We start from the raw sequence: 22,040 nt of genomic DNA on the forward strand, positions 1-22,040 counted from the left end.
CACCTGGAAGCGACGTAGTTCCAAACCCATAGCAGTTCCTGGTAGAAGACAGGCAGCTCCCGCAGGCCGGCACGCCTGCCGCCCACTTTCACAAACAGGAGCTGCGTGTCGTAATTGAGGCCGTGCAGCTGGCGGAAGAAATACGTCGCCAGCGCACACCATCTCGGAGGATTCTCGACATACAGATATCTCTGCAGCATCTGAAGATGGAAAGCCGCAGCCTGGGTGCGAAGGCACACCAGCGCCTGACCGCCCTCCCTAAGCGGGAGACTCAGAACCGCGGCAGAGACTCAGTGCTTCCTTTTGTCCCAGAAGAAGTCGATGAGCTTCTTCTGCATCTTGGCGACAAACGCAGGGGGAGGGATCAAAGTGACCAACCGGTACCACAACATGACGGCCACCAGCTGGTTTATGACCAGCGCTCGACCCCTGTAGGGCAACACTCGGAGCAGTCCTGTCCAGCGTCCTAGGCGAGCGGTGACTTTGACCTCCAGCTCTTGCCAGTTCACCGGCCAGGCGTCCTCGGCAGGGCTAAGGTAGACTCCCAAATAGAGGAGGTGCGTGGTGCTCCAGGCGAAAGGCCTGAACTCCTCCGGCAGGGAGTCCACCCGCCACTGACCCACCAGGAGTCCGGAACATTTCTCCCAGTTGATCTTGGTGGAGGATGCGTCCGAGTAAATCTGCTGGCATTCCTGCATCCTCCGCAAGTCAGCGGAATCCGTGACCATGAGGAGCACGTCATCGGCGTAAGCCGAGAGGACCACCTCCACGCCTGGCCCTTGCAGAACCAGTCCCGTCAACCTCTTCCGCAAGAGGCGCAGGAAAGGCTCCACGCAAACGGCGTATAACTGACTGGACATGGGGCATCCCTGACGCACCCCCTCCCGAAGTGAAGGGGTGCCGTCAAGGACCCGTTAACTTTAATCTGACACTCCGCCGCGGCGTACAGAAGTTGGATCCGGGCGACGAAATGCGTCCCGAACCCGAATGCGCGCAGAGTCCCGAAGAGATACTCGTAATCCACCCTGTCGAACACCTTCTCCTGATCCAGGGAAAGAAAGGCGAATGACAGACCAGCCCTCTGGGAGTGGTGGACCAGGCCCCGGACCAGCTGGATGTTATCATGGATGGTCCGGCCCGGGACCGTGTAGCACTGGTCGGGGTGGATCATGTGGGCCAGCATGGTGCCAAGGCGAGCAGACATGGCCCTGGCAAAGATTTTATAGTCCGTGCTGAGGAGGGAGACTGGGCGCCTGTTCTTAAGGAGGCGGAGATCGCCCTTCTTAGGCAGCAGGACAATGATCGCCCTGCGCCAAGAGAGGGGTATCTCCCCGGTCGCCAAACTTTCCCGCAGGACCCGCGCGTAGTCGCCCCCCAAGACATCCCAGAACGCCCTGTGGAACTCCATGGTCAACCCGTCCAGCCCCAGGGACTTTCGCCTGGAGAGCTGGCGGAGGGCGCCGGTCAGCTCCGCCAGGCTTAGCAGAGCGTCCAATTTTTCAGCGCCCTCCGGGCTGACCTTCGGCAGGCCCTTCCACAAAGCTATGCGCGCATCCTCGCTGGACGGATCTGGAGAGAACAGAGCCCCATAATAGGCGCGGGTCTCCGCGATGATTCCCTCTGGATCCGAGACCAGAGATCCGTCGTCGGCCAGCAGCCCCAAGAGCTGCTTACGGACCCCCCGTCTTTTTTCCAGCGAGTAGAAGAAGGGGGAGCCGCGGTCCAGGTCCTGCAGGAGCTGGATCCGCGACCTCACGTATGCGCCTCGGGACCCGACGAGCTGCAGGTCCTTCAGCGCGCCCTTCTTCTCTTCGTACACCTTCCGCAGGGCCGGGTCCTCGACGACCTGACCGAGACGGGACTCCAGGTCGAGCACCTCCTTGTCCAACCGCCCGACCCGGGCCTCCCGCCTCTTGGTCGACCCCTTCGCGTACTCCTGACAGAAGAGACGGACGTGAGCCTTGCCCACGTCCCACCATAGCCTCCAGGAGGGGAAGCCCCCCTGCTTCCTTCTCCAGTCGGCCCAGAACCGACAAAACGAATCCTGGAACCGCGCGTCCTCCAGCAGCAGGTTGTTAAAATGCCAGTACACGGACTCCCCCCGCGCGCGCAGCGGAGCAATCTCCGCCCACACCAGGTGGTGGTCCGTGCATGGCACAGGCCGCATGGAAGCCGCCGGAACGCAGGAGACATACGCCCGGGAAATGTAGAGGCGTTCGATTCTGGACCTTCCTCCCCCAGACCTCACGCAAGTGAAGGCGCTGGAGTCGGGGTGGAGATTTCGCCAGACGTCCACCAAGTCGAAGGACCCGACCAGGTCCCTCAACTTCTCCATCATCGCTGGGCTTCGCGGGGGACCCGAACGGTCCCTCGCCTCGAGGATGCAGTTAAAATCCCCCCCGAGGATGACGCACTAACCCACGTCGACGGAGCCCAAAAGAGCGGACACTTCTTCGATGAAGCGCACTTGCTGCGCACCGGTCTGAGGGGCGTACACGTTCACTAGATGGAGCGGCACGCCCCCCAGGCGAACAGTGACCTGGAGCAAACGGCCCGGCACGTGCTCCTTGACCCCCAAGATCTCCGGCTGAAAATGCGGGGCCAGCAAGATAGCCACCACGCTGGAATTGTTGGAGAGGTGACTCATGCTGACCCCTCCTTGCCACTCCAGGAGCCACGTGGTTTCGTCTCCCGGAACGGTGTGGGTTTCTTGCAGGAAGCACACCGCATACTTCCCGTCCCGAAGGACCGAGAAGTTATTGAATCTGCGGCGCGCCTCCCTGCTGCCGTTGATGTTGAGGCTGGCTATGGTTATCTTCATGTCAGAAGCATAGTGCAACCTCTACCTACAACTAGCGGGGGGAGGGAGCGCAGCCGCTGGTCAGCCGCCACTTCCTCAGCAGCCCAGTGAGGAGCGTTCTGAGCCGACGCAGCTCGAGTGGGTTCACACCCTTGTCCGCGCCCATGATCTTAACGGTGGCGCGGACGGACACGATGAGCAGCGCCAGCTCCGACCACCTGTCGAGTGCCAGCCGGATCTTATTGTGCCAACCCAGGCACGTGGCCATAAAGTCCCGGAGTTCCCTTACGGGAATGAGGGGAGACTCGGCGAGGGGCACGAGGTTATCCATCGCCTCGTCGGCGCTGGAGTCCAAATCGTCTTCCGTGCCTATCACCGAGTCCCCATCCTCCTCCAGAGGGTCGTCACCAGCGGCCGACCCGTCCGTCGCGCAGTGCGCAGCGGATGGCTTGGCCGCACCAGCCAGCCCCGCCTCCGCCCGGATCCCACCCCCAGGATCGGCGGCAGAGGATTCCTCCCTGGGCTCCTCTAGGGGCGCCAGGCCAGAAGACGGCGGCGGTTCAGAGTTCCCCTCCACCCCAGACGCCGGAACGACCAGAGAAACTGGGGAGAGAACAATTCCCAGCTCCTCCAGTACGTCTGGCACCAGAGACGCAGCCAGGGGGCCATCCTCCTCCCTGCCACCAACCTCCGACCCAGCGGGTGGGGAGTCTTGAATGAAAACCTCGACCAGGTCGAGCAGCCCCTTGGAGATATCCGGGTCGCATTGGGCGAGCTCATCTACTTCAAACTCGCCCGACCCGGACCCCAGGCCGCCCGACCCGGCGAGGGGTAACGGCACAGATAAAATGTCAATTGCCGCGGGTTGATCCGCGACCCCCCCCACGGGCAGGGTCTCGTCCCCATCCCCGGGAGGCACGTGCTGGACAGACACATCTGCCTCAGCCTCCAGAGGGACTGGCGACCCCCGCCGATCGCTGATGATGACGACAGCGGGGTGGGGGGGCGCAGTACCCGCGGCGGCCGACGACTCCCCCTGCTCGGAGGGACCTTCCTCCTTCCGGTCCTCCTCCTCTTCCAGGGGGTCGCGCCTTCTTTTTACTGCGGAGGGAGCGATGGAGACCTCCATGTCTGCAGGGGCCTCCTCGTCCGCTCCCTCCAGCGGAGCAGGTTTGTCGGGTTCCTCTGGCCCGAGCCCAGCTGCAGGTATTGGCGTTTCCGCTACGGTGGTTGCGGCCACAGGCTCGGGCACGAGGCCCCTCCCACTCGCGTCTGCCCCGATTAACTCCGCGAGGAGCGCGGGTGTAACGGGCTCAAGGGGCAAGGGCTGGCCCTCCACGGGGGGACCCGCCCTAAGGTGTTTAGATTTATTCCGCGCCTTCTTTCTGGCCGGACATGCTCCCTCCCCCCCCGCCGGAGGCCTTGGTGGCATCGGCCTCCGGCGTCGACCGCGCATCGGTTACTCGGGATGCGCGGGCAGACCCGGGGGGAGGAGCGGCGGCGGCGCCAGCCTCGGCCGCACTAGACGATCTGGTGGCCTTGGAGGCGGGGCAGTTTTTCCTGATGTGCCCCACCTCCTTGCAGGCGTGGCACTGCACACCGTCCGACGTCCAGAAGACGCGATAGGCGGTCCCCTCGTGGAGGATGACGAACACCCCGTCGGTGTCCTCCTCCCACGCCAGCTGGATGAACAGCTGGCGCCGGAAGGAGAAGACGTGGCGAAGGCTGGCCTCCCGGAAGCCGAGCGGGATGTGTGTGATCCCTGACCTCACCTCCCCAAGTTGGCGTAAATGGGGGAGGAGGAGCTCACCAGGAACATAGGGCGGGACGTTAGAAATGATGATCCTCTGCGCAGTGGCCTCGAGAGGATCCACCGGCAGGAAGGTCCCACCCACGGTGAGCCCCTTGGCGATGGCCAGGGACACCGCCCGTATTATGTCCGTGTATAATTGAGGCACGGACTGCAGGAGTTGATTATAACAAGTCTTTACTGAATGGAGACAACCTGGAAACTTAAACAACAGAATCCTGCTAGGGCCTTTTATACAGGGGTGGTCACTGCCAGTACTGCAGTCTGAGACCAGTTATTCCCTTAAAGGTACATACACAACAATTCCTCCCCTTTTAGATAAACAGTACATAACATTCATTTAACAACTAAATAATAACTAATTACAATTACAATTACGGTTGCTAGATACATTGGTTGAAGTTAAGCAATTATAAGTTCAGTCTTTGAGGAGGCTTCCTGATTCTGTCTGGATAACGCCTCTTTGGGATATCAGGTTCTTCTGGCAAGGTTGAGTCAGGATCACTGTCGTTCTTTCGTTCGTCTGCTTCCAATATCACCGATACTGCGGTAGTTGCAATTGGTACTTCGGTTTCATCGCCAGGTGTATCAGATCGTGGTGTGGAGTTGACGTTTTCCAGTGACTCTAGAATCTGGTCAGCATGGCGTCTTACAATGCTCTCTCCAACGTCCACGGTATACATTAGAGGTCCTTGCCGTGTACAGATCATTCCTGGCTGCCATTTCTCTGTGCGGTAGTCCCGGGCCAAAACTGGTTGACCTATCTTAAAACTCCTGGTCGGCCTTTCATTCATATTCTGAAACTGCCTGTTCTCCACATCTCTTCTGACGTTTGGCTTAACCAAATCCAAGCGGCATCGTAGTCTTCGATTGAAGAACATCATGGCTGGAGTTTGGTTGGTAACCGCATGTGTCGCATTCCGGTAGGCAAACAAGAAGTTATCCACCTTGTGTTGTAGGGGTATGTCTTCATTACACATTGCCTTGATAGCCTTCTTGAATGTTTGAACAAACCTCTCGGCCAATCCATTAGTGGCTGGATGATATGGGGCGGATGTGTAATGCTTAACACCATTGTTCTTTAAGAACCTCCGGAACTCTTCAGACACAAACTGTGGTCCATTGTCAGAGCAAATCTGTTCAGGCAGCCCATTCCTGGCGAATATGGTTCGTAAGACTGTGATAGTTTTTTCTGTGGTGGTTGAGGACATTTTTATTACCTCTGGCCACTTTGAATGTGCATCCACTGCAATTAAAAACATCGAGTCCATAAAGGGACCAGCAAAATCAATGTGCACCCTTTGCCATGGAGATGAGGGCCACTCCCATGGATGTAGAGGGGCTTGTGGTGGGGCGTTTTGGACCTTCTGGCATCCTGTACAGCTCTTGGTCATCTCTTCGATTTCTCTATCGATTCCCGGCCACCACACAAACGCTCTGGCTAAGTTCTTCATTTTTACCCCTCCCAGATGACCCTCATGAAGCTCATTGAGCACTCTATCCTTCAATTTGGGTGGAATTACTACTCTGGATCCACACATCAAGGTTCCTCTGCACACTGACAGCTGTTCTCTTCTGGCGAGAATGCTGGCAGCAGTGGTTCGCCATGTGCTGGCCATCCCTTCACCGTTAAATCATAGACCCAGGAGAGTGTCGGGTCATTTCGTGTTTCCTTTTCTATGTTTGCATTCGTCACAGGGAGACATTCGACTATAGTCGAGTGGAATAACTCCACTGGATCCACTGCCAGTTCTTCTTCCACCGTCGGCAACGGTAGGCGCGACAATCCATCAGCATTCCCATGCTGTTTAGTTCCTTTGTACTCAATGTCATATTGGTGTGCCCCTAGGAAAAGGGACCACCTCTGTAGCCGTTGTGCCGTCATTATCGGTACGCCCTTCTGAGGGTTGAAAATGGAGACGAGAGGTTGATGATCAGTTAGTAGAGTAAATTTCTGACCGTGCAGGTAGTGATTGAACTTCTTCACCCCCCACACCAGGCTGAGGGCCTCTCTGTCAATCTGGGCGTAGTTACGCTCGGCTGAAGTTAACGAGCGTGACGCAAAAGCTATCGGCCTCTCTGAACCATCAAGGAATTTATGTGACAGTACCGCCCCCATGCCGTAGGGAGATGCATCACACACCAGTCTTATCGGTAGTGATGGGTTGTAGTGAGCCAATACTTCTCTTGAAGTGATTAGGTCCTTACTCTTCTGAAAGGCCCGCTTACATTCATCGCTCCATTTCCATGCTACTCCCATTCGTAGTAGGGCGTTCAGTGGATGCAGAATTGTGGACAAATTCGGCAAAAACTTATGGTAGTAATTCACCAATCCGAGGAATGACCTCAGTTGCGACACATTTTCAGGCGCTGGAGCCTTAACTACCGCTTCAATTTTGTCAGGGGACTTATGCAACCCCTCTTCATCAATCACGTGGCCACAATACGATATCTGTTTCTTAAAAAACTCACACTTGGGGCGATTGGCTCATAGCCCATGTTCACGTAGTCTGGTGAGCACCTGCTCTAGGTTGGCAAGGTGTTCACTGTCATCTTCACCTGTCACTAGGATGTCGTCCAAGTAACACTGAGTCCCCGGAATCCCTTGCAGGACTTGTTCCATCGCTCTTTGCCATATCGCCGGAGCTGATGCTACTCCGAATACCAGTCGATTATACTGGTAAAGACCTTTGTGAGTGTTTATCGTGAGATACTTCCTAGAGGATTCTTCAACCTCTATCTGCAAATATGCTTGTGCTAGGTCAATTTTTGTAAAACGCTTCCCTCCAGATAGTGAGGCGAAGATAACTTCTATCCTTGGAAGAGGATATTGTACTGTGTGAAGGACTGGGTTCACCGTCACCTTGAAGTCCCCACAGATGCGAACCTTCCTTGGCTCCTCAGACTTACTGTTTAACGTTTTCTTCATGACAGGAACGATGGGTGTCGCCCACTCGCTCCAGTCTACCTTAGATAACACGTCTGCATTCTTCAGATTCTCCAGCTCTGCCTCGACGGCTGGGCGAATTGCATATGATACCGGTCTTGCTTTGAAAAACTTGGGAATTGCATTCTCCTCTATTTTTATCGAGGCGGTTATGCCTTTAAGAGTGCCCAGTTCTTGTTGAAATGCCTCTTTGGCGTCAGCTAAGATTGTTGACAATCGTCCAGGAGTGACGTCGTCATCCTTTTTACCAGCCACAGTCAGTGCCTGAATGGAGTGCCAGTCTAAACTTATCTTTCTGATCCATTCACGTCCCAATAACGGTGGTCCACCATCTTGCAGAATGTAGAGATACAATTTCCGTATTTTCTTGCCGTTGTATTCGACAGGCACCCTTATTTTTCCTCTGGGGTATACTTTTTGCCCCGTATACGTCCTCAAGACAATGGATGTCTCTCTCAAGGGTAAGTGTGAGAATAGCCGCTCGTAGTCTCGTCGATTCATGATGGTTAGAGCTGATTCTGTATCCAATTCTATTTTGACTTGGGACCCTGCTATTTTCAGGGTGACCCAAATGGTTCGGTGATCCTCTTTTGCGATTACGTTGTGAAGTTTGAGACAGCTTAGTCTCTTGTTCCCGGATTCACTATCGCTCATCTGGTCTTCGGAACTACTGTCCGTCATCTTTTGTACTTTCCTGTACGGTTCCTTAGTAGCCTTTTTGTTGTCGTTGGTCTTCTTCCCAGACCTGCAAACTCGTGCAATGTGTCCCTGATGCGCTATCAATTACTCATAAAAGACTGAGAGTTAGAAGAGTAACTAAAGGCTTTTATTAACAACAGAATGGAGGTCTGCCTCGAGTGGTCGACCGGTCCAGGATACAAAGGGCGGGGGAGCAGTCACCTTTATACTAGGACCTGTGGGAGGAGTCAGCCGAGGCATGTCCAGGCGTGTACACAGTGGAATACAAACAGGACAAACAGGAATACAAACAGTGGTTTACCACAGTCCCATCTTTCCGCATTGCCTGCATATTTTGTCCTTGGACCAGCAGCCCTTCTGGTCATGGTTTGTTCTGCCGCAGCGATAACATTTTGCAAATCCCCGTGTCATTTCATGGGTGCCGTATTCCTGTGGCTTTTGTTGTATTTCCACAGCTCCCCTTGCTGCTGCTTCGTATGATACTGCCACGCTGATAGCCTTATCCAGCGTCAGCTCTTTCTCTGAGAGTAACCTCTTCTGGGTTCCTTCACTCAGGAGTCCACAGACAAATTTGTCCCGTAAGGTATCTGCCAGTCCTGCTCCGAACTGGCAGTGCTTTGATAGCTTGCGTAGTTCCATAAGGTAATCAGCATTGCTCTCATTTTTATGCTGATTTCTCCTGTGGAATTTAAATCTTTCTGCTATCAGCAGCGGTGTAGGATTTAGGTGTTCCTGTAGGATAGCAACAATTTCGTTAAAACTCTTCATCTTCGGTTTGGCTGGAGTAATCAGGTCCCGCAATAGGCCGTACGTTCTTGCGCCCATTAAATTTAGCAATACCGATGCCTTTTTCTCATCGGCTATTTCGTTTGCCTCGCAATATACCTCGACTCTTTCCACATACGTGGTCCAGTCTTCTATTGCATTATCGAAGGCAGTGATATCGCCAGTCTTTGGCATCTTGAAAATCTAAGATGGCGCCTCACGCGCTTTGCCTTCGCCCCCGATGGATCAAAATGGCACCTCCCGCGCTTTTCCTTCTTCCCCGCCGAGTTAAGATGGCACCTCCCGCGCTTCCCCGCCGCTGCTGCCAACGCTGTTGCTGGCGATTATATTTATTTTACTATCCTGTAATGTCGACGCCCTATGGTCTTCGCGCCTCCCCGATCGCTGCTGCCACGCCGCTCTCCGCGGTATTTTTATTTTTCTATCACGCTTCAATATTTGCTCCGTTAATTGAAGAACCATTCCCGTCGTGGAGCGGACCCTCTGGGACACTTCCCTCCCTCTTCTTAGGTCCAAACGCTGCCCGGCTTCGAAGCACCGGCCGCGCCCTGTGTGCTCCACCCTCTCTCTCTCTCTTTGCTTCCCGACTCGCTGCCCGGCCCCATTGCAGAGCCACCTGATCGAGCTCTAGCCCGCCGCAGCCCAGGAAGGATCAGTGCACTACCTGCCACCAGCCCGATTAGCTGGGAAACCACAGACTGGAAAACCAAGCCTGGCAGTCTCTCCTGCACTTTTCAATTCGATGATTTGGAGGGCGGTTGCCCATGGTCGACGCCCGTTTCTCGAGTTTCTTTGGATTATTTTTTTCTTTCTTCTGGCTTCGACCTTCAATAACGTCGTCTGAGGTGCTGCCGAGTTGCAGGTAAGTTCGTTTCTTACTCGTCGCCAGTATTATGTCCGTGTATAATTGAGGCACAGACTGCAGGAGTTGATTATAACAAGTCTTTACTGAATGGAGACAACCTGGAAACTGAAACTACAGAAGCCTGCTAGGGCCTTTTATACAGGGGTGGTCACGGCCGGTACTGCAGTCTGAGACCAGTTATTCCCTTAAAGGTACATACACAACAGCCCGCTCCGACCCCAAGAAGAACACAGCCTTCCCATACATTTTTGAGGCCGTGACGATGGCTAAGGGGCCGACAACCCCAGCCATGGCTTTAACGCAGGCCTCAATGGTCATAGTGGGGTGAGTGTAGCTCTTCACCCCAAGTTTTTTTGTTATAAGTTTAAAGGGTGACGGGGCAGCAGAAGCAGCGGGAGCAGCTGTGGCTGTGGCTGCCACTCCCGCATAAGTCCTGGCTGGCCCCGCCACCGGCGAAGATGCAGTCGCCATTATGGGGTGTTTTTATAAGGGCTACACTCACCCCAAGTCACAGGCCTGAAGGTGTTAATGGCCTCAGGTATTTTTTTTGGTCCTCTATTGAGCAGAGGGAGCTGTTTAGATTGAAGGCACACCTCTCCCCTTATTGATTGAAATTGGGAGAGGGGCCTTCTCCCCTCGGCTCAATAGGCAATTAATAAATAAGATGAAATTGAAGTGCCTCAGAGAAAGAGGCAGAGAGAGACAAAGAGAGAGAGAGAGAGAGGGGTGGGGGTGGGAAGGAGGGAGGCCGCAAGGGCAGGGTTGCCACTCAGGATGGTGGGTGGGTGGGTGTTGGCAGGGGTGCACTCTCCGATGGGAATTAAAAGTCTTTGATGGTGATGGTCTTCTGGCAGGGGGAGAAGATGTCTTCACCTGGGAAAGCTGGAGATGCCCAGGCTCAGTCCTGCACCAGGTCTTAACGATGTTTAATGGAATTAAAGACTTCACCTAGGCAGCTCCAGCTGTCCCAGGCCAGGCAATAGAAGGGGCTGGTTGATAGTGGTGTGTGTGGCCTAGTATTCTACAAGAGCCACACACACACACAGACACCCCTTGGTGTTCCGGTCTTCTTTCCTCCCCCCACCTGCAATACAAGGTCTTTTTGAGAGTGCACCAAATGACACCCACCTGCAGATGTTCAGTGAAGATGTTATCCTTCCCTCCTTCCAAGCAGTTGATGGTGGGCATTGGTTGTTGCTTCTCCCCCTCTCTCCCTCTCCTGGAATGGAGGCCGATTTGGGGAGGCAGTGGTGGAAAGGCCTCTCCTCTGGTAGGTGTTGGCCTCCTTTTTCCCTCTCCTCTCCGCTGTCCTCTCTCTCCAGGCACCTCAGTAGTTGTTGTGATAGTGGTAGTGGTGGTCTGGCGTTCTCCTTCTCCTCCTCTTCCTGGTCAGGAGACCACCACTTTCCACTCTCCACTCTCCTGGTCTGGCTGCTCCTTCTCCTTGTGTGCTGCTGCACAGCCAGCAATGCTGAGAATGAGGTCTAACAGAGGGTACTCTTTTATTTGGACCCAAAAAAAAACCAATTCGACTGTAAATAAACAAAAGTTCAACTAAAGCTTAACAAATCAAATTAAAATTTGGTTTTCCGTGTTGATGATGCACTCCAGTCCCCGCGGCGCCCACCGGTCGCGGAAATACTCAAGCGCACCGGCGGACACCGCGTGCTCCATCTCCAGGGCCACCCGGGCGCGAACATGGCCGCGGAAGAGATGCAGGCAATCCGGCTGGACGACCCCCTCGACCGCCCGCTGCCTGGACCAATTGATGGCTCTTTTAGCCAGGCCCAGGAGCAGGCCCACAAGGAGGTCCTCCAACCTGTCCGCTCCCCTCCGCACCGGGTGACCGTAGATCAAGAGCGTGGGACTGAAGTGCAACCAAAAATCGAGGAGCAGCCCCTTCAAGTAGTGAAAGAGGGGCTGCAACCTCTCACAATCCATATAAACGTGAAACACGGACTCCTCCAGGCCGCAAAAAATGCAGGCGGCCTGGGAGTCCGTGAACCTACTTAAAACCTTATTGCACGGGACCGCTCCGTGCAACACCCTCCAGGCCAAGTCCCCGATGGAACAAGGGAGGACTCCCGCATAGAGAGCCCTCCATTGGGGACCTCCGCTACCGCCGGTCGGCAAAACGCCACGCCAAGGCGTGTCCGGACGGTAGACGAAGATGGCAAAGTGGAGAGTGTGCAGGAGCAGCCCGTACAGGAAACCCCTCCGCGCGGAATGAAAAGGCACGGAGGGTATTTCCTCGAGACGGCTCAAGTTGTGAGGCGCCGGTTCCCGAGGGGAGTTTCGGGGCCGGGCGCCGATGAGGAATTCCGTCCGAATGGGGGTAAGCTCGGACGGGATCGCCCCACGTGCTTGAGTCGCCTCGATACACCTAGTGGAGTCGGGGCCCAGTGCCGCTTTTACCGATTCGATGGTTTCGACCGCGAGCTGGACGTTGGCCCAGGACAGGCGCCGCGCCAGCTCCTCCGGCGCCATCCAGCCCGCTCCTCCGCCATCGAGCAGGTCCCCGACTCTGGTCACCTTGCCAGCCACAGCCCTACCCTCCGCCAGCCGCCCGAACCCGTGTTCGTGGAGGTGCGGATTCCTGAGCAGCGGCTCCCGAAGGAGAGCCGCCGCTCCTGACGGGGGAGAGCTCCGCCTGGAAGCGACGTAGTTCCAAACCCATAGTAGTTCCTGGTAGAAGACAGGCAGCTCCCGCAGGCCGGCACGCCTGCTGCCCACTTTCGCAAACAGGAGCTGCGTGTCGTAATTGAGGCCATGCAGCTGGCGGAAGAAAAACGTCGCCAGCGCACACCATCTCGGAGGATTCTCGACGTACAGGTATCTCTGCAGTGTCTGAAGACGGAAAGTCGCAGCCTGGGTGCGAAGGCACACCAGCGCCTGACCGCCCTCCCTAAGCGGGAGACACAGAACCGCGGCAGAGACCCAGTGCTTCCTTTTGTCCCAGAAGAAGTCGATGAGCTTCTTCTGAATCTTGGCGACAAACGCAGGGGGAGGGATCAAAGTGACCAACCGGTACCACAACATGGCGGCCACCAGCTGGTTTATGACCAGCGCTCGACCCCTGTAGGACAACACTCGGAGCAGTCCTGTCCAGCGTCCTAGGCGAGCGGTGACTTTGGCCTCCAGCTCTTGCCAGTTCGCCGGCCAAGCGTCCTCGGCAGGGCTAAGGTAGACTCCCAAATAGAGGAGGTGCGTGGTGCTCCAGGCGAAAGGCCTGAACTCCTCCGGCAGGGAGTCCACCCGCCACTGACCCACCAGGAGTCCGGAACATTTCTCCCAGTTGATCTTGGCAGAGGATGCGTCCGAGTAAATCTGCTGGCATTCCCGCATCCTCCGCAAGTCAGCGGGATCCGTGACCGTGAGGAGCACGTCATCGGCGTAAGCCGAGAGGACCACCTCCACGCCCGGCCCTTGCAGAGCCAGTCCCGTCAACCTCTTCCGCAAGAGGCGCAGGAAAGGCTCCACGCAAATGGCATATAACTGACCGGACATGGGGCATCCCTGACGCACCCCCCTCCCGAAGCGAAGGGGCGCCGTCAAGGACCCGTTAACTTTAATCAGACACTCCGCGGCGGCGTACAGAAGTCGGATCCGGGCGACGAAATGCGTCCCGAACCCGAATGCGCGCAGAGTCCCGAAGAGATACTCGTGATCCACCCTGTCGAACGCCTTCTCCTGATCCAGGGAAAGGAAGGCGACCGACAGACCAGCCCTCTGGGAGTGGTGGACCAGGTCCCGGACCAGATGGATGTTATCGTGGATGGTCCGGCCCGGGACCGTGTAGGACTGGTCGGGGTGGATCATGTGGGCCAGCACGGTGCCAAGGCGAGCAGACATGGTCCTGGCAAAGATTTTATAGTCCGTGCTGAGGAGGGAGACCGGGCGCCAGTTCTTAAGGAGGCGGAGATCGCCCTTCTTAGGCAGCAGGACAATGACCGCCCTGCGCCAAGAGAGGGGCATCTCCCCGGTCGCCAAACTTTCCCCCAGGACCCGCGCGTAGTCGCCCCCCAAGACGTCCCAGAATGCCCTGTGGAACTCCACGGTCAGCCCGTCCAGCCCCGGGGACTTTCCCCTAGAGAGCTGGCGGAGGGCGCCGGTCAGCTCCGCCAGACTTAGCGGAGCGTCCAATTTTTCGGCGCCCTCCGGGCCAACCTTCGTCAGGTCCTCCCACAAAACTCTGCGCGCATCCTCGCTGGACGGATCCGGAGAGAACAGAGCCCCGTAATAGGCGCGGGTCTCCGCGCTGATTCCCTCCGGATCCGAGACCAGAGATCCGTCGTCGGCCAGCAGCCCCAAGAGCTGCTTACGGACCCCCCGTCTTTTTTCCAGCGAGTAGAAGAAGGGGGAGCCGCGGTCCAGGTCCCGCAGGAGCTGGATCCGCGACCTCACGTACGCGCCTCGGGACCCGACGAGCTGCAGGTCCTTCAGCGCGCCCTTCTTCTCTTCGTACACCTTCCGCAGGGCCGGGTCCTCGACGACCTGACCGAGACGGGACTCCAGGTCGAGCACCTCCTTCTCCAACCGCCCGACCCGGGCCTCCCGCCTCTTGGTCGACCCCTTCGCGTACTCCTGACAGAAGAGACGGATGTGAGCCTTGCCCACATCCCACCATAGCCTCAAGGAGGGGAAGCCCCCCTGCTTCCTTCTCCAGTCGGCCCAGAATCGACGAAACGAATCCCGGAACCGTGCGTCCTCCAGCAGCAGGTTGTTAAAATGCCAGTACACGGACCCCCCCCGCGCGCGCAGCGGAGCGAGCTCCGCCCACACCAGGTGGTGGTCCGTGCACGGCACCGGCCGCATGGAAGCTGCCGGAACGCAGGAGACGAACGCCCGGGAAATGTAGAGGCGGTCGATTCTGGACCTTCCTCCCCCAGACCTCACGCTAGTGAAGGCGCTGGAGTCGGGGTGGAGATTTCGCCAGACGTCCACCAAGTCGAAGGACCCAACCAGGTCCCTCAACTTCTCCATCGCCGCCGGGCTTCGCGGGGGACCCGAACGGTCCCTCGCCTCGAGGGTGCAGTTAAAATCCCCCCCGAGGATGGCGCACTCGCCCACGTCGATGGAGCCCAAGAGAGCGGACACTTCTTCGAAGAAGCGCACTTGCTGCGCACTGGTCTGAGGGGCGTACACGTTCACTAGATGGAGCAGCACGCCCCCCAGGCGAACAGTGACATGGAGCAAGCGGCCCGGCACGTGCTCCTTGACCCCCAAGATCTCCGGCTGAAAATGCGGGGCCAGCAAGATAGCCACCCCGCTGGAATTGTTGGAGAGGTGACTCATGCTGACCCCTCCTTGCCACTCCAGGAGCCACGTGGCTTCGTCTCCCGGAACGGTGTGGGTTTCTTGCAGGAAGCACACCGCATACTTCCCGTCCCGAAGGACCGAGAAGTTATTGAATCTGCGGCGCGCCTCCCTGCTGCCGTTGATGTTGAGGCTGGCTATGGTTATCTTCATGTCAGAAGCATAGTGCAACCTCTACCTACACCTAACGGGGCGAGGAAGCGCAGCCGCTGGTCCGCCGCCACTTCCTCAGCAGCCCAGTGAGAAACGTTGTGAGCCGACGCAGCTCGAGCGGGTTCACACCCTCGTCCGCGCCCAAGATCTTAACGGCGGCGCGGACGGAATCGATGAGCAGCGCCAGCTCCGACCACCTGTCGAGGGCCAGCCGGACCTTATTGCGCTGACCCAGGCACGTGGCCATAAAATCCCGGAGTTCCCTTACGGAAATGAGGGGAGACTCGGCAAGGGGCACGAGGTCATCCATCGCCACGTCGGCGCTGGAGTCCGAATCGTCCTCCGTGCCCATCACCGAGTCCCCATCCTCCTCCAGGGGGTCGTCACCAGCGGCCGACCCGTCCGCCGCGCAGTGCGAAGCGAACGACTCGGCCGCGCCAGCCAGCCCCGCCTCCGCCCGGATCCCACCCCCAGGATCGGCGGCAGAGGATTTCTCCCTGGGCTCCTCTAGGGGTGCCGGGCCAGAAGACGGCGGCGGTTCAGAGCTCCCCTCCGCCTCAGACGCCGGAACGACCGGAGAAACCGGGGAGAGAACAATTTCCAGCTCCTCCAGTACGTCCGGCACCAGAGACGCAGCCAGGGGGCCATCCTCCTGCCCGCCACCAACCTCCGACCCAGCGGACGGGGGGTTTTGAATTAAAAGCTCTACCAGGACGAGCATCCCCTGGGAGACGTCCGGGTCGCATTGGGCGAGCTCATTATCCTCGAGCTCGCCCGACCCAGCCCCCAGGCTGCCCGACCCGGCGAGGGGTAACGACACCGATAAAAGGTCAACTTCAATTACTGCCGCGGGTTGTTCCGCAAACCCCCCCACGGGCAGGGTCTCATCCCCATCCCCGGGAGGCACGTGCTGGACAGACACATCTGCCTCAGCCTCCCGAGGGACAGGCGACCCCTGCCGATCGCTGGTGATGACGACAGCGCTGGGGGGGCGGGGGGGCGCAGTACCCGCGGCGGGCGACGACTCCCCCTGCTCGGAGGGACCTTCCTCCTCCCGGTCCTCCTCCTCATCCAGGGGGTCGCGCCTTCTTTTTAGCACGGAGGGAGCGAGGGAGACCTCCATGTCTGCAAAGGCCTCCTCCTCGACTCCCTCCGGCGGAGCAGGTTTGTCGGGTTCCTCGGGCCCGAGCCCGGCCGCAGGTATTGGCATTACCGCTGCGGCGGTTGCGGCCACAGGCTCGGGCACGGGGCCCCTCCCGCTCACATCTGCCCTGATCAACTCCGCGAGGAGCGCGGGTGTAAGGGGCTCAAGGGGCAAGGGCTCACCATCCACGGGGGGGCCTGCCCCAAGGTGCTTCTTTTTTCCCCGCGCCTTCTTTCCAGCCGGACACGCTCCCTCCCCCCCGCCGGAGGCCTTGGTGGCATCGGCCCCCGACGTCAACCGCGCATCAGACGTACTTGACGCGCGGGCAGATCCGGGGGGAAGGGCGGCGGCGGCGGCGCCAGCCTCGGCCGCACGAGATGATCCGGCGGCCTTGGAGGCAGGGCAGTTCCTCCTGATGTGCCCCACCTCCCTGCAGGCATGGCACCTCACACCGTCCGACGTCCAAAAGGCGCGGTAGGCGGTCCCCTCGTGGAGGACGACGAACGCCCCTTCAGTGTCCTCCTCCCGCGCCAGCTGGATAAACAGCTGGCGCCGGAAGGAGAAGACGTGGCGAAGGCTGGCCTCCCGGAAGCCAAGCGGGATGGGCGTGATCCCCGACCTCACCTCCCCAAGTTGTCGCAAATGGGGAAGGAGGAGCTCACCAGGAACATAGGGCGGGACGTTGGAAATAATGATCCTCTGCGCGGTGGCCTCGAGAGGATCCACCGGCAGGAAGGTCCCGCCCACGGTGAGCCCCTTGGCGACAGCCAGGGACACCGCCCGCTCCGACCCCAGGAAGAACACAGCCTTCCCATACATTTTCGAGGCCGCGACGATGGCTGAGGGGCCGACAACCCCAGCCATGGCCTTGACGCAGGCCTCGATGGTCATAGTGGGGTGAGTGTAGCTCTTCACCCCAAGCTTTTTCGTTATTAATCGAAAAGGTGACGGGGCAGCAGGAACAGCGGGAGCAGCTGTGGCTGTGGCTACCACTCTCGCATAGGTCCCGGCTGGCCCCGCCACCGGCGAAGATGCAGTCGCCATTCTGGGGTGCTTTTTTTAAGGGCTACACTCACCCCAAGTCACAGGCCTGAAGGTGTTAATGGCCTCGGTGTATATATATATATATTTTTTTGTCCTCTATTGAGCAGAGGGAGCTGATTAAAATGAGGACACACCTCTCTCCTTATTGATTTAAATTGGGAGAGGAGCCCTCGCCCCTCTGCTCAATTGGCAATTAATAAAATAGATGAAACTAAGGTGCCTTAGAAAGACAGGCAGAGAGAGACAAAGAGAGAGAGAGAGGTGGGGGGGTGGGAAGGAGGGAGGCCGCAAAGGGCAGTGTTGCCACTCAGGATGGTGGGTGGGTGTAGGCAGGGTTGCACTCTCCGATGGAAAAAGTCTTTGGTGATGGTGGTCTTCTGGCAGGGGGAGAAGACGTCTTCACCTGGAAAAGCTGGAGAAGTCCAGGCTTAGTCCTGCAACAGGTCTTAACGATGTAATTAAATTAAATTAAGGACTTCACCTTGGGCAGCTCCAAGCTCTCCCAGGGCAGGCAATAGAAGGGATGCTAATTAGTGGTGTGTGTGGCCTAGCTTTTAACAAGAGCACACACACACTACACCCCTTGATGATCCGGCCTTGCTTCTTCTTTTCTCCCCCCACCTAAAATACAAAGTCTTGGGAGAGTGCCCCAAATAACACCCACCTGTAGATGTTCCGGATGAAGTTTTCTTCCCTCCTTTCAAGCAGTTGGTTTCTCTCCCCTCTCTCCCTCTCCTGAAGTGGAGGCCAAATTGGGGAGGCAGTGATAGAAAGGCCTCTCCCCTGGTTGATGTTGATGTAGGCCTCCTTTCTCCTTCTCCTCCTCTGTCCTCTCTCTCCAGGCACCTCAGTTGATGTAATGATGGTGGAGCTGGTGGTGGTGGTCCAACGTTCTCCTCCTCTTCCTGGTCAGGGGACCACCACTTTAATCCACTCTCCAAAGTCTGGCTGCTCCCTCTGCTCGTGCTTGCAGCTGAACAGAGGGTAACGTCAGACTGAAATACAGAAGCCTGCTAGGGCCTTTTATACAGGGGTGGTCACTGCCGGTACTGCAGTATAAAATCAGTTCTTCCCTTAAAGGTACATACACAACAGACGAATTCCAATATTACATTACAAAGTGAACTAATCACTCTTGTACATTACCTTAGTGTCTGTCTTTCATGTTCCTTTGCCTATTCTAGTGCTCCTATGAAGTGCTACCCCAGTGGCTGCAGAATGGCTGGTGGAAGGCACCTGACCTTCCCTGGGGGACACTGCAGATGACCTTGCAGGACCACCTTGAAGAGCTCTGGGCCTACAAGGCCCAGTTGTAGACTACACCACCTCGGCATAGGCGGCAGCAGTCTGGGCCGGCTGGCTGACAGGCAACTGCAATGGCACAGTTGGAGTGGCAGTGGTGGAAGTACGAAAGTTGTCATCTGAAAGAGGACAGCAGGTTCTTGCTCCACGTGGCCACTGCCACTCACCCGGGCGGTGCCTCAGCATTCCTAGCCATCTTTTGGAGGACAGATTGCTGGACTGTTGTGAGACCCTGCAAGCCCCTTTCCACACTTGTAATCGCAGCCATATTGGTAGCAGTCTGATCTTGCATGGCAGCAAACTAAGCCTGCATGAGAGCTGTCTGTGCTTCCACTGCACCACTCAGAGATTAGGTCGTTTCCACTTGTGCTGCAATGTTAGCTGAGACATCGCCCATCAGGCCCAGCATCATGGTTAGGTCCACAAGTGCTATAATGGAGTTGCCCATCACTTCAATCCTGGAAATCATGGGCTCCAAGCTCCGTGCAAAGCCCCGTGCAATGTTGGAGCTGGACTCCTTCATGCACCTTGACAGTGACAATAGGCTTTCTGACAGGCCTGCCATTGCACCAAGCAATGCTGGGATCAGGAGGAAGGCGAATGAAACTGTTCACTTTCATTTTGTTCACATTGATCATGAGACCCATCAAGCACGGTACAAACATAAATGAGGCATTGCTGCATCCTCTGGGAGGTATCACTTCAAACATTGCGCACCGCTAGTGAACTTTTGCATAAACTCTTTCATGGTCCCCAAACTGCTTGGTAGAGTTTCCTCGAAGGTGGAGGTGGCTGCTGAGAAACACAAACAGATGCTCAGGCATTCAGGCCAAAACTACCTTCTACTGTTTGAGCCTTTCTCAGTGGGGTCAGCAGCCATGAGTTCAGAGTTGGCTCCCAAGAGCCATCCACCCAGTGTTTCTTCTCCTTCAAATAATTTAGCCACTGCCAATTGTTGCACAATGAAGGGTTCATTTCTACTTCCTGCATAATGTCCACAGATATGGATGATGATGTCTGCATGGTCAGATACAACCTGAACAAAGCTGCTCCCTTTTCATAAAGTCAGAGTGTTGAGATGAAGAGCTCACTGGATACTATGTGTTACTTCAGAGAACCTTTCCTCAGGAGAGCTATTCCGGGCTCCACAAAACCAGCCTGGGCCTTTGCCATTCCGGATCGCCCCCCCCCCCCCAAGAATGGACACCCCTCCTCTCCCACAGACCTATATTCCTCCGGCCAGGGGCACTCGTTCCCCTCTTGCTGCCCGCCGGCTGAACGTTGTTGAGGGCCCAGCACTCAAAGTGGACCAGTTCCTCCCCTGACCCCTCCCTCCCCTCCGTGACTCTCAGGCTGCCATTGGGCAGGCTCTGCTAGCTTGCCATCTAGAGTGTGCACCGGGGGGGAAATCTACTCCATGTAATCTAAATGGAAACATCTGCAACAAACACAACAACAATTTCAAGAAACACAGCAACAATTTCAAGAAAATGAAACAGTTTCCTCTTGACTCACAATTTCCTTCACATTCTGATAAACTATTTTTTCTTACCCAATGACAGTTCACATATAATCTGACAAATACAATGCTAAAGTCAAGTTAGTACTAGTTAAACAGCACAGAGATCTCCATTAACTAGTGTCCAGAAGAAGCAATTGTATTGTCCGAAGGTAACTATAGAAAGTTTGCGTTTACGTTATCATCCAAATGGGGCTCTTCAATGCGTCTGTGGATCAGAATGTGACCCAGGACACTTCCATTTCAGCAGAAGAAGCAGTGATCTGTGCTGCTATTAGTCTGGTTTGTCTTGTTGGAGTGCCGGGGAACTTAATAGTGATCTGGATCATTCTTCGTAACATTAAACAACGATCTCCCACCATCCTGCTCATATTAAACCTGACTGCGGCAGATTTACTCACCCTCATTAATGTGCCGGCCACCATTTATCAACTGATCAGTAACTGCTTTATTGAACCGTTTATATGGAGAAGCTCAACTTATCTCACCGTGTCATCCATGTACGCCAGTGTGTTCTCCATCACAGTGATAAGTGTTTTGCGTCTGATGGCCGTGCGCCACACGTTTGCTATTCAGAAGTGGCAGAGTCGAGGAACTGTTGGTAAAGTAATCATTGTTATTTGGGTTTCAGCCTTTCTTTTTGCCGTTCCTGTTCTTACAACTGAATCACCGTCAGAGGGCCTTGGGTGTTTGGACGAGTATAACCGACGGCCAGTAATAAATCTTATCTTGAAAAGCTTGGTGGGTTTTGCCATTCCATTTATCATAATATGTGTCTGTTATGCATTTGGGTTTACAAGAATAAACCGACTGACCTTTCAGACCAAAAACAAACCTGGAATGCTCATTCTGAGTGTTGTAGTAGCTTTTGCACTTTGTTGGCTGCCAACACACATAACCAATGTTATTGTGATCTCTTCGCGGACAATGGACCAAGAACCCCGGAAGGGTTTAATGAAAATTGTTTCACGAATGAGCGCTTTTACTTCAATTTCAGCTTTTCTCAGTGGCTGCATTAACCCCATTCTCTATGCATTTACTGTCCAAGATTTTAAGAATGGATTTAAAATGTCAAATATTGCAAAAGTCTTTGAAGAAATGAATATCAATTTAAAGGAGAAATGGGAGAGATCAGCAGGTGACGTGGAAGACCAAAGTAATCTTCCAGCTTTATGATTATTGTGTCCAATTCTGGCATAAACCAACACAGATCAGTTTCTGCACGGTTCTTCACTGAGAGAGGTCCTGCAGCCACATGGATACAGAAAGAAAGAAAGACTTTATATATACAGTGCCTGTCATAACCTCAGACCACCACAAAGAGCGGAATTTTAACATGGGGGAGCGGGTGGAATTGGGTGTGGGTGGGGGTTAAATGGGCAAAAATTGGAAGCGTTTCAGGGAGCCGGCACCAACCCGCCGACTCTGGCGGGCCAATAGGCGGGCAGGCTTAACCGTGGCTAGCTGGGAATCCTGGGCCTCGGGAAACCCAGCAGTTGCAGCGAGGCGCAGACAGAATCGGGAGCCTCGCTTGTGGGCCAGGAGGAGCAGGAGTGCTTCCTCCCGGCCCCCCAAGCTCCCCCTCCATCAGAAACCCCCCACATACAACCTCCACCTCCCTCGGGATCGTACCACCGCCCCCGCACCCCTCTTCC

At 56.0% G+C, this 22,040-nt stretch overlaps 1 protein-coding gene across 1 annotated transcript; it reads left to right on the forward strand.

The window, feature by feature from the left end:
* The first annotated feature begins 20,574 nt into the window (after positions 1 to 20,574).
* LOC147116431 (leukotriene B4 receptor 1-like) lies at positions 20,575 to 21,561 on the forward strand. The gene has a single exon (XM_085992045.1). It carries the CDS (start codon positions 20,575 to 20,577, stop codon positions 21,559 to 21,561), a length of 987 nt encoding a protein of 328 aa, XP_085848171.1.
* The last annotated feature ends 479 nt before the right edge of the window (positions 21,562 to 22,040 follow it).

The sequence above is a fragment of the Somniosus microcephalus genome, chromosome 6 (genome assembly GCF_052327205.1).
Source record: "Somniosus microcephalus isolate GS21.2 chromosome 6, FLI_Smic_1.0, whole genome shotgun sequence".
Classification (NCBI taxonomy): Eukaryota; Metazoa; Chordata; class Chondrichthyes; order Squaliformes; family Somniosidae; genus Somniosus; species Somniosus microcephalus.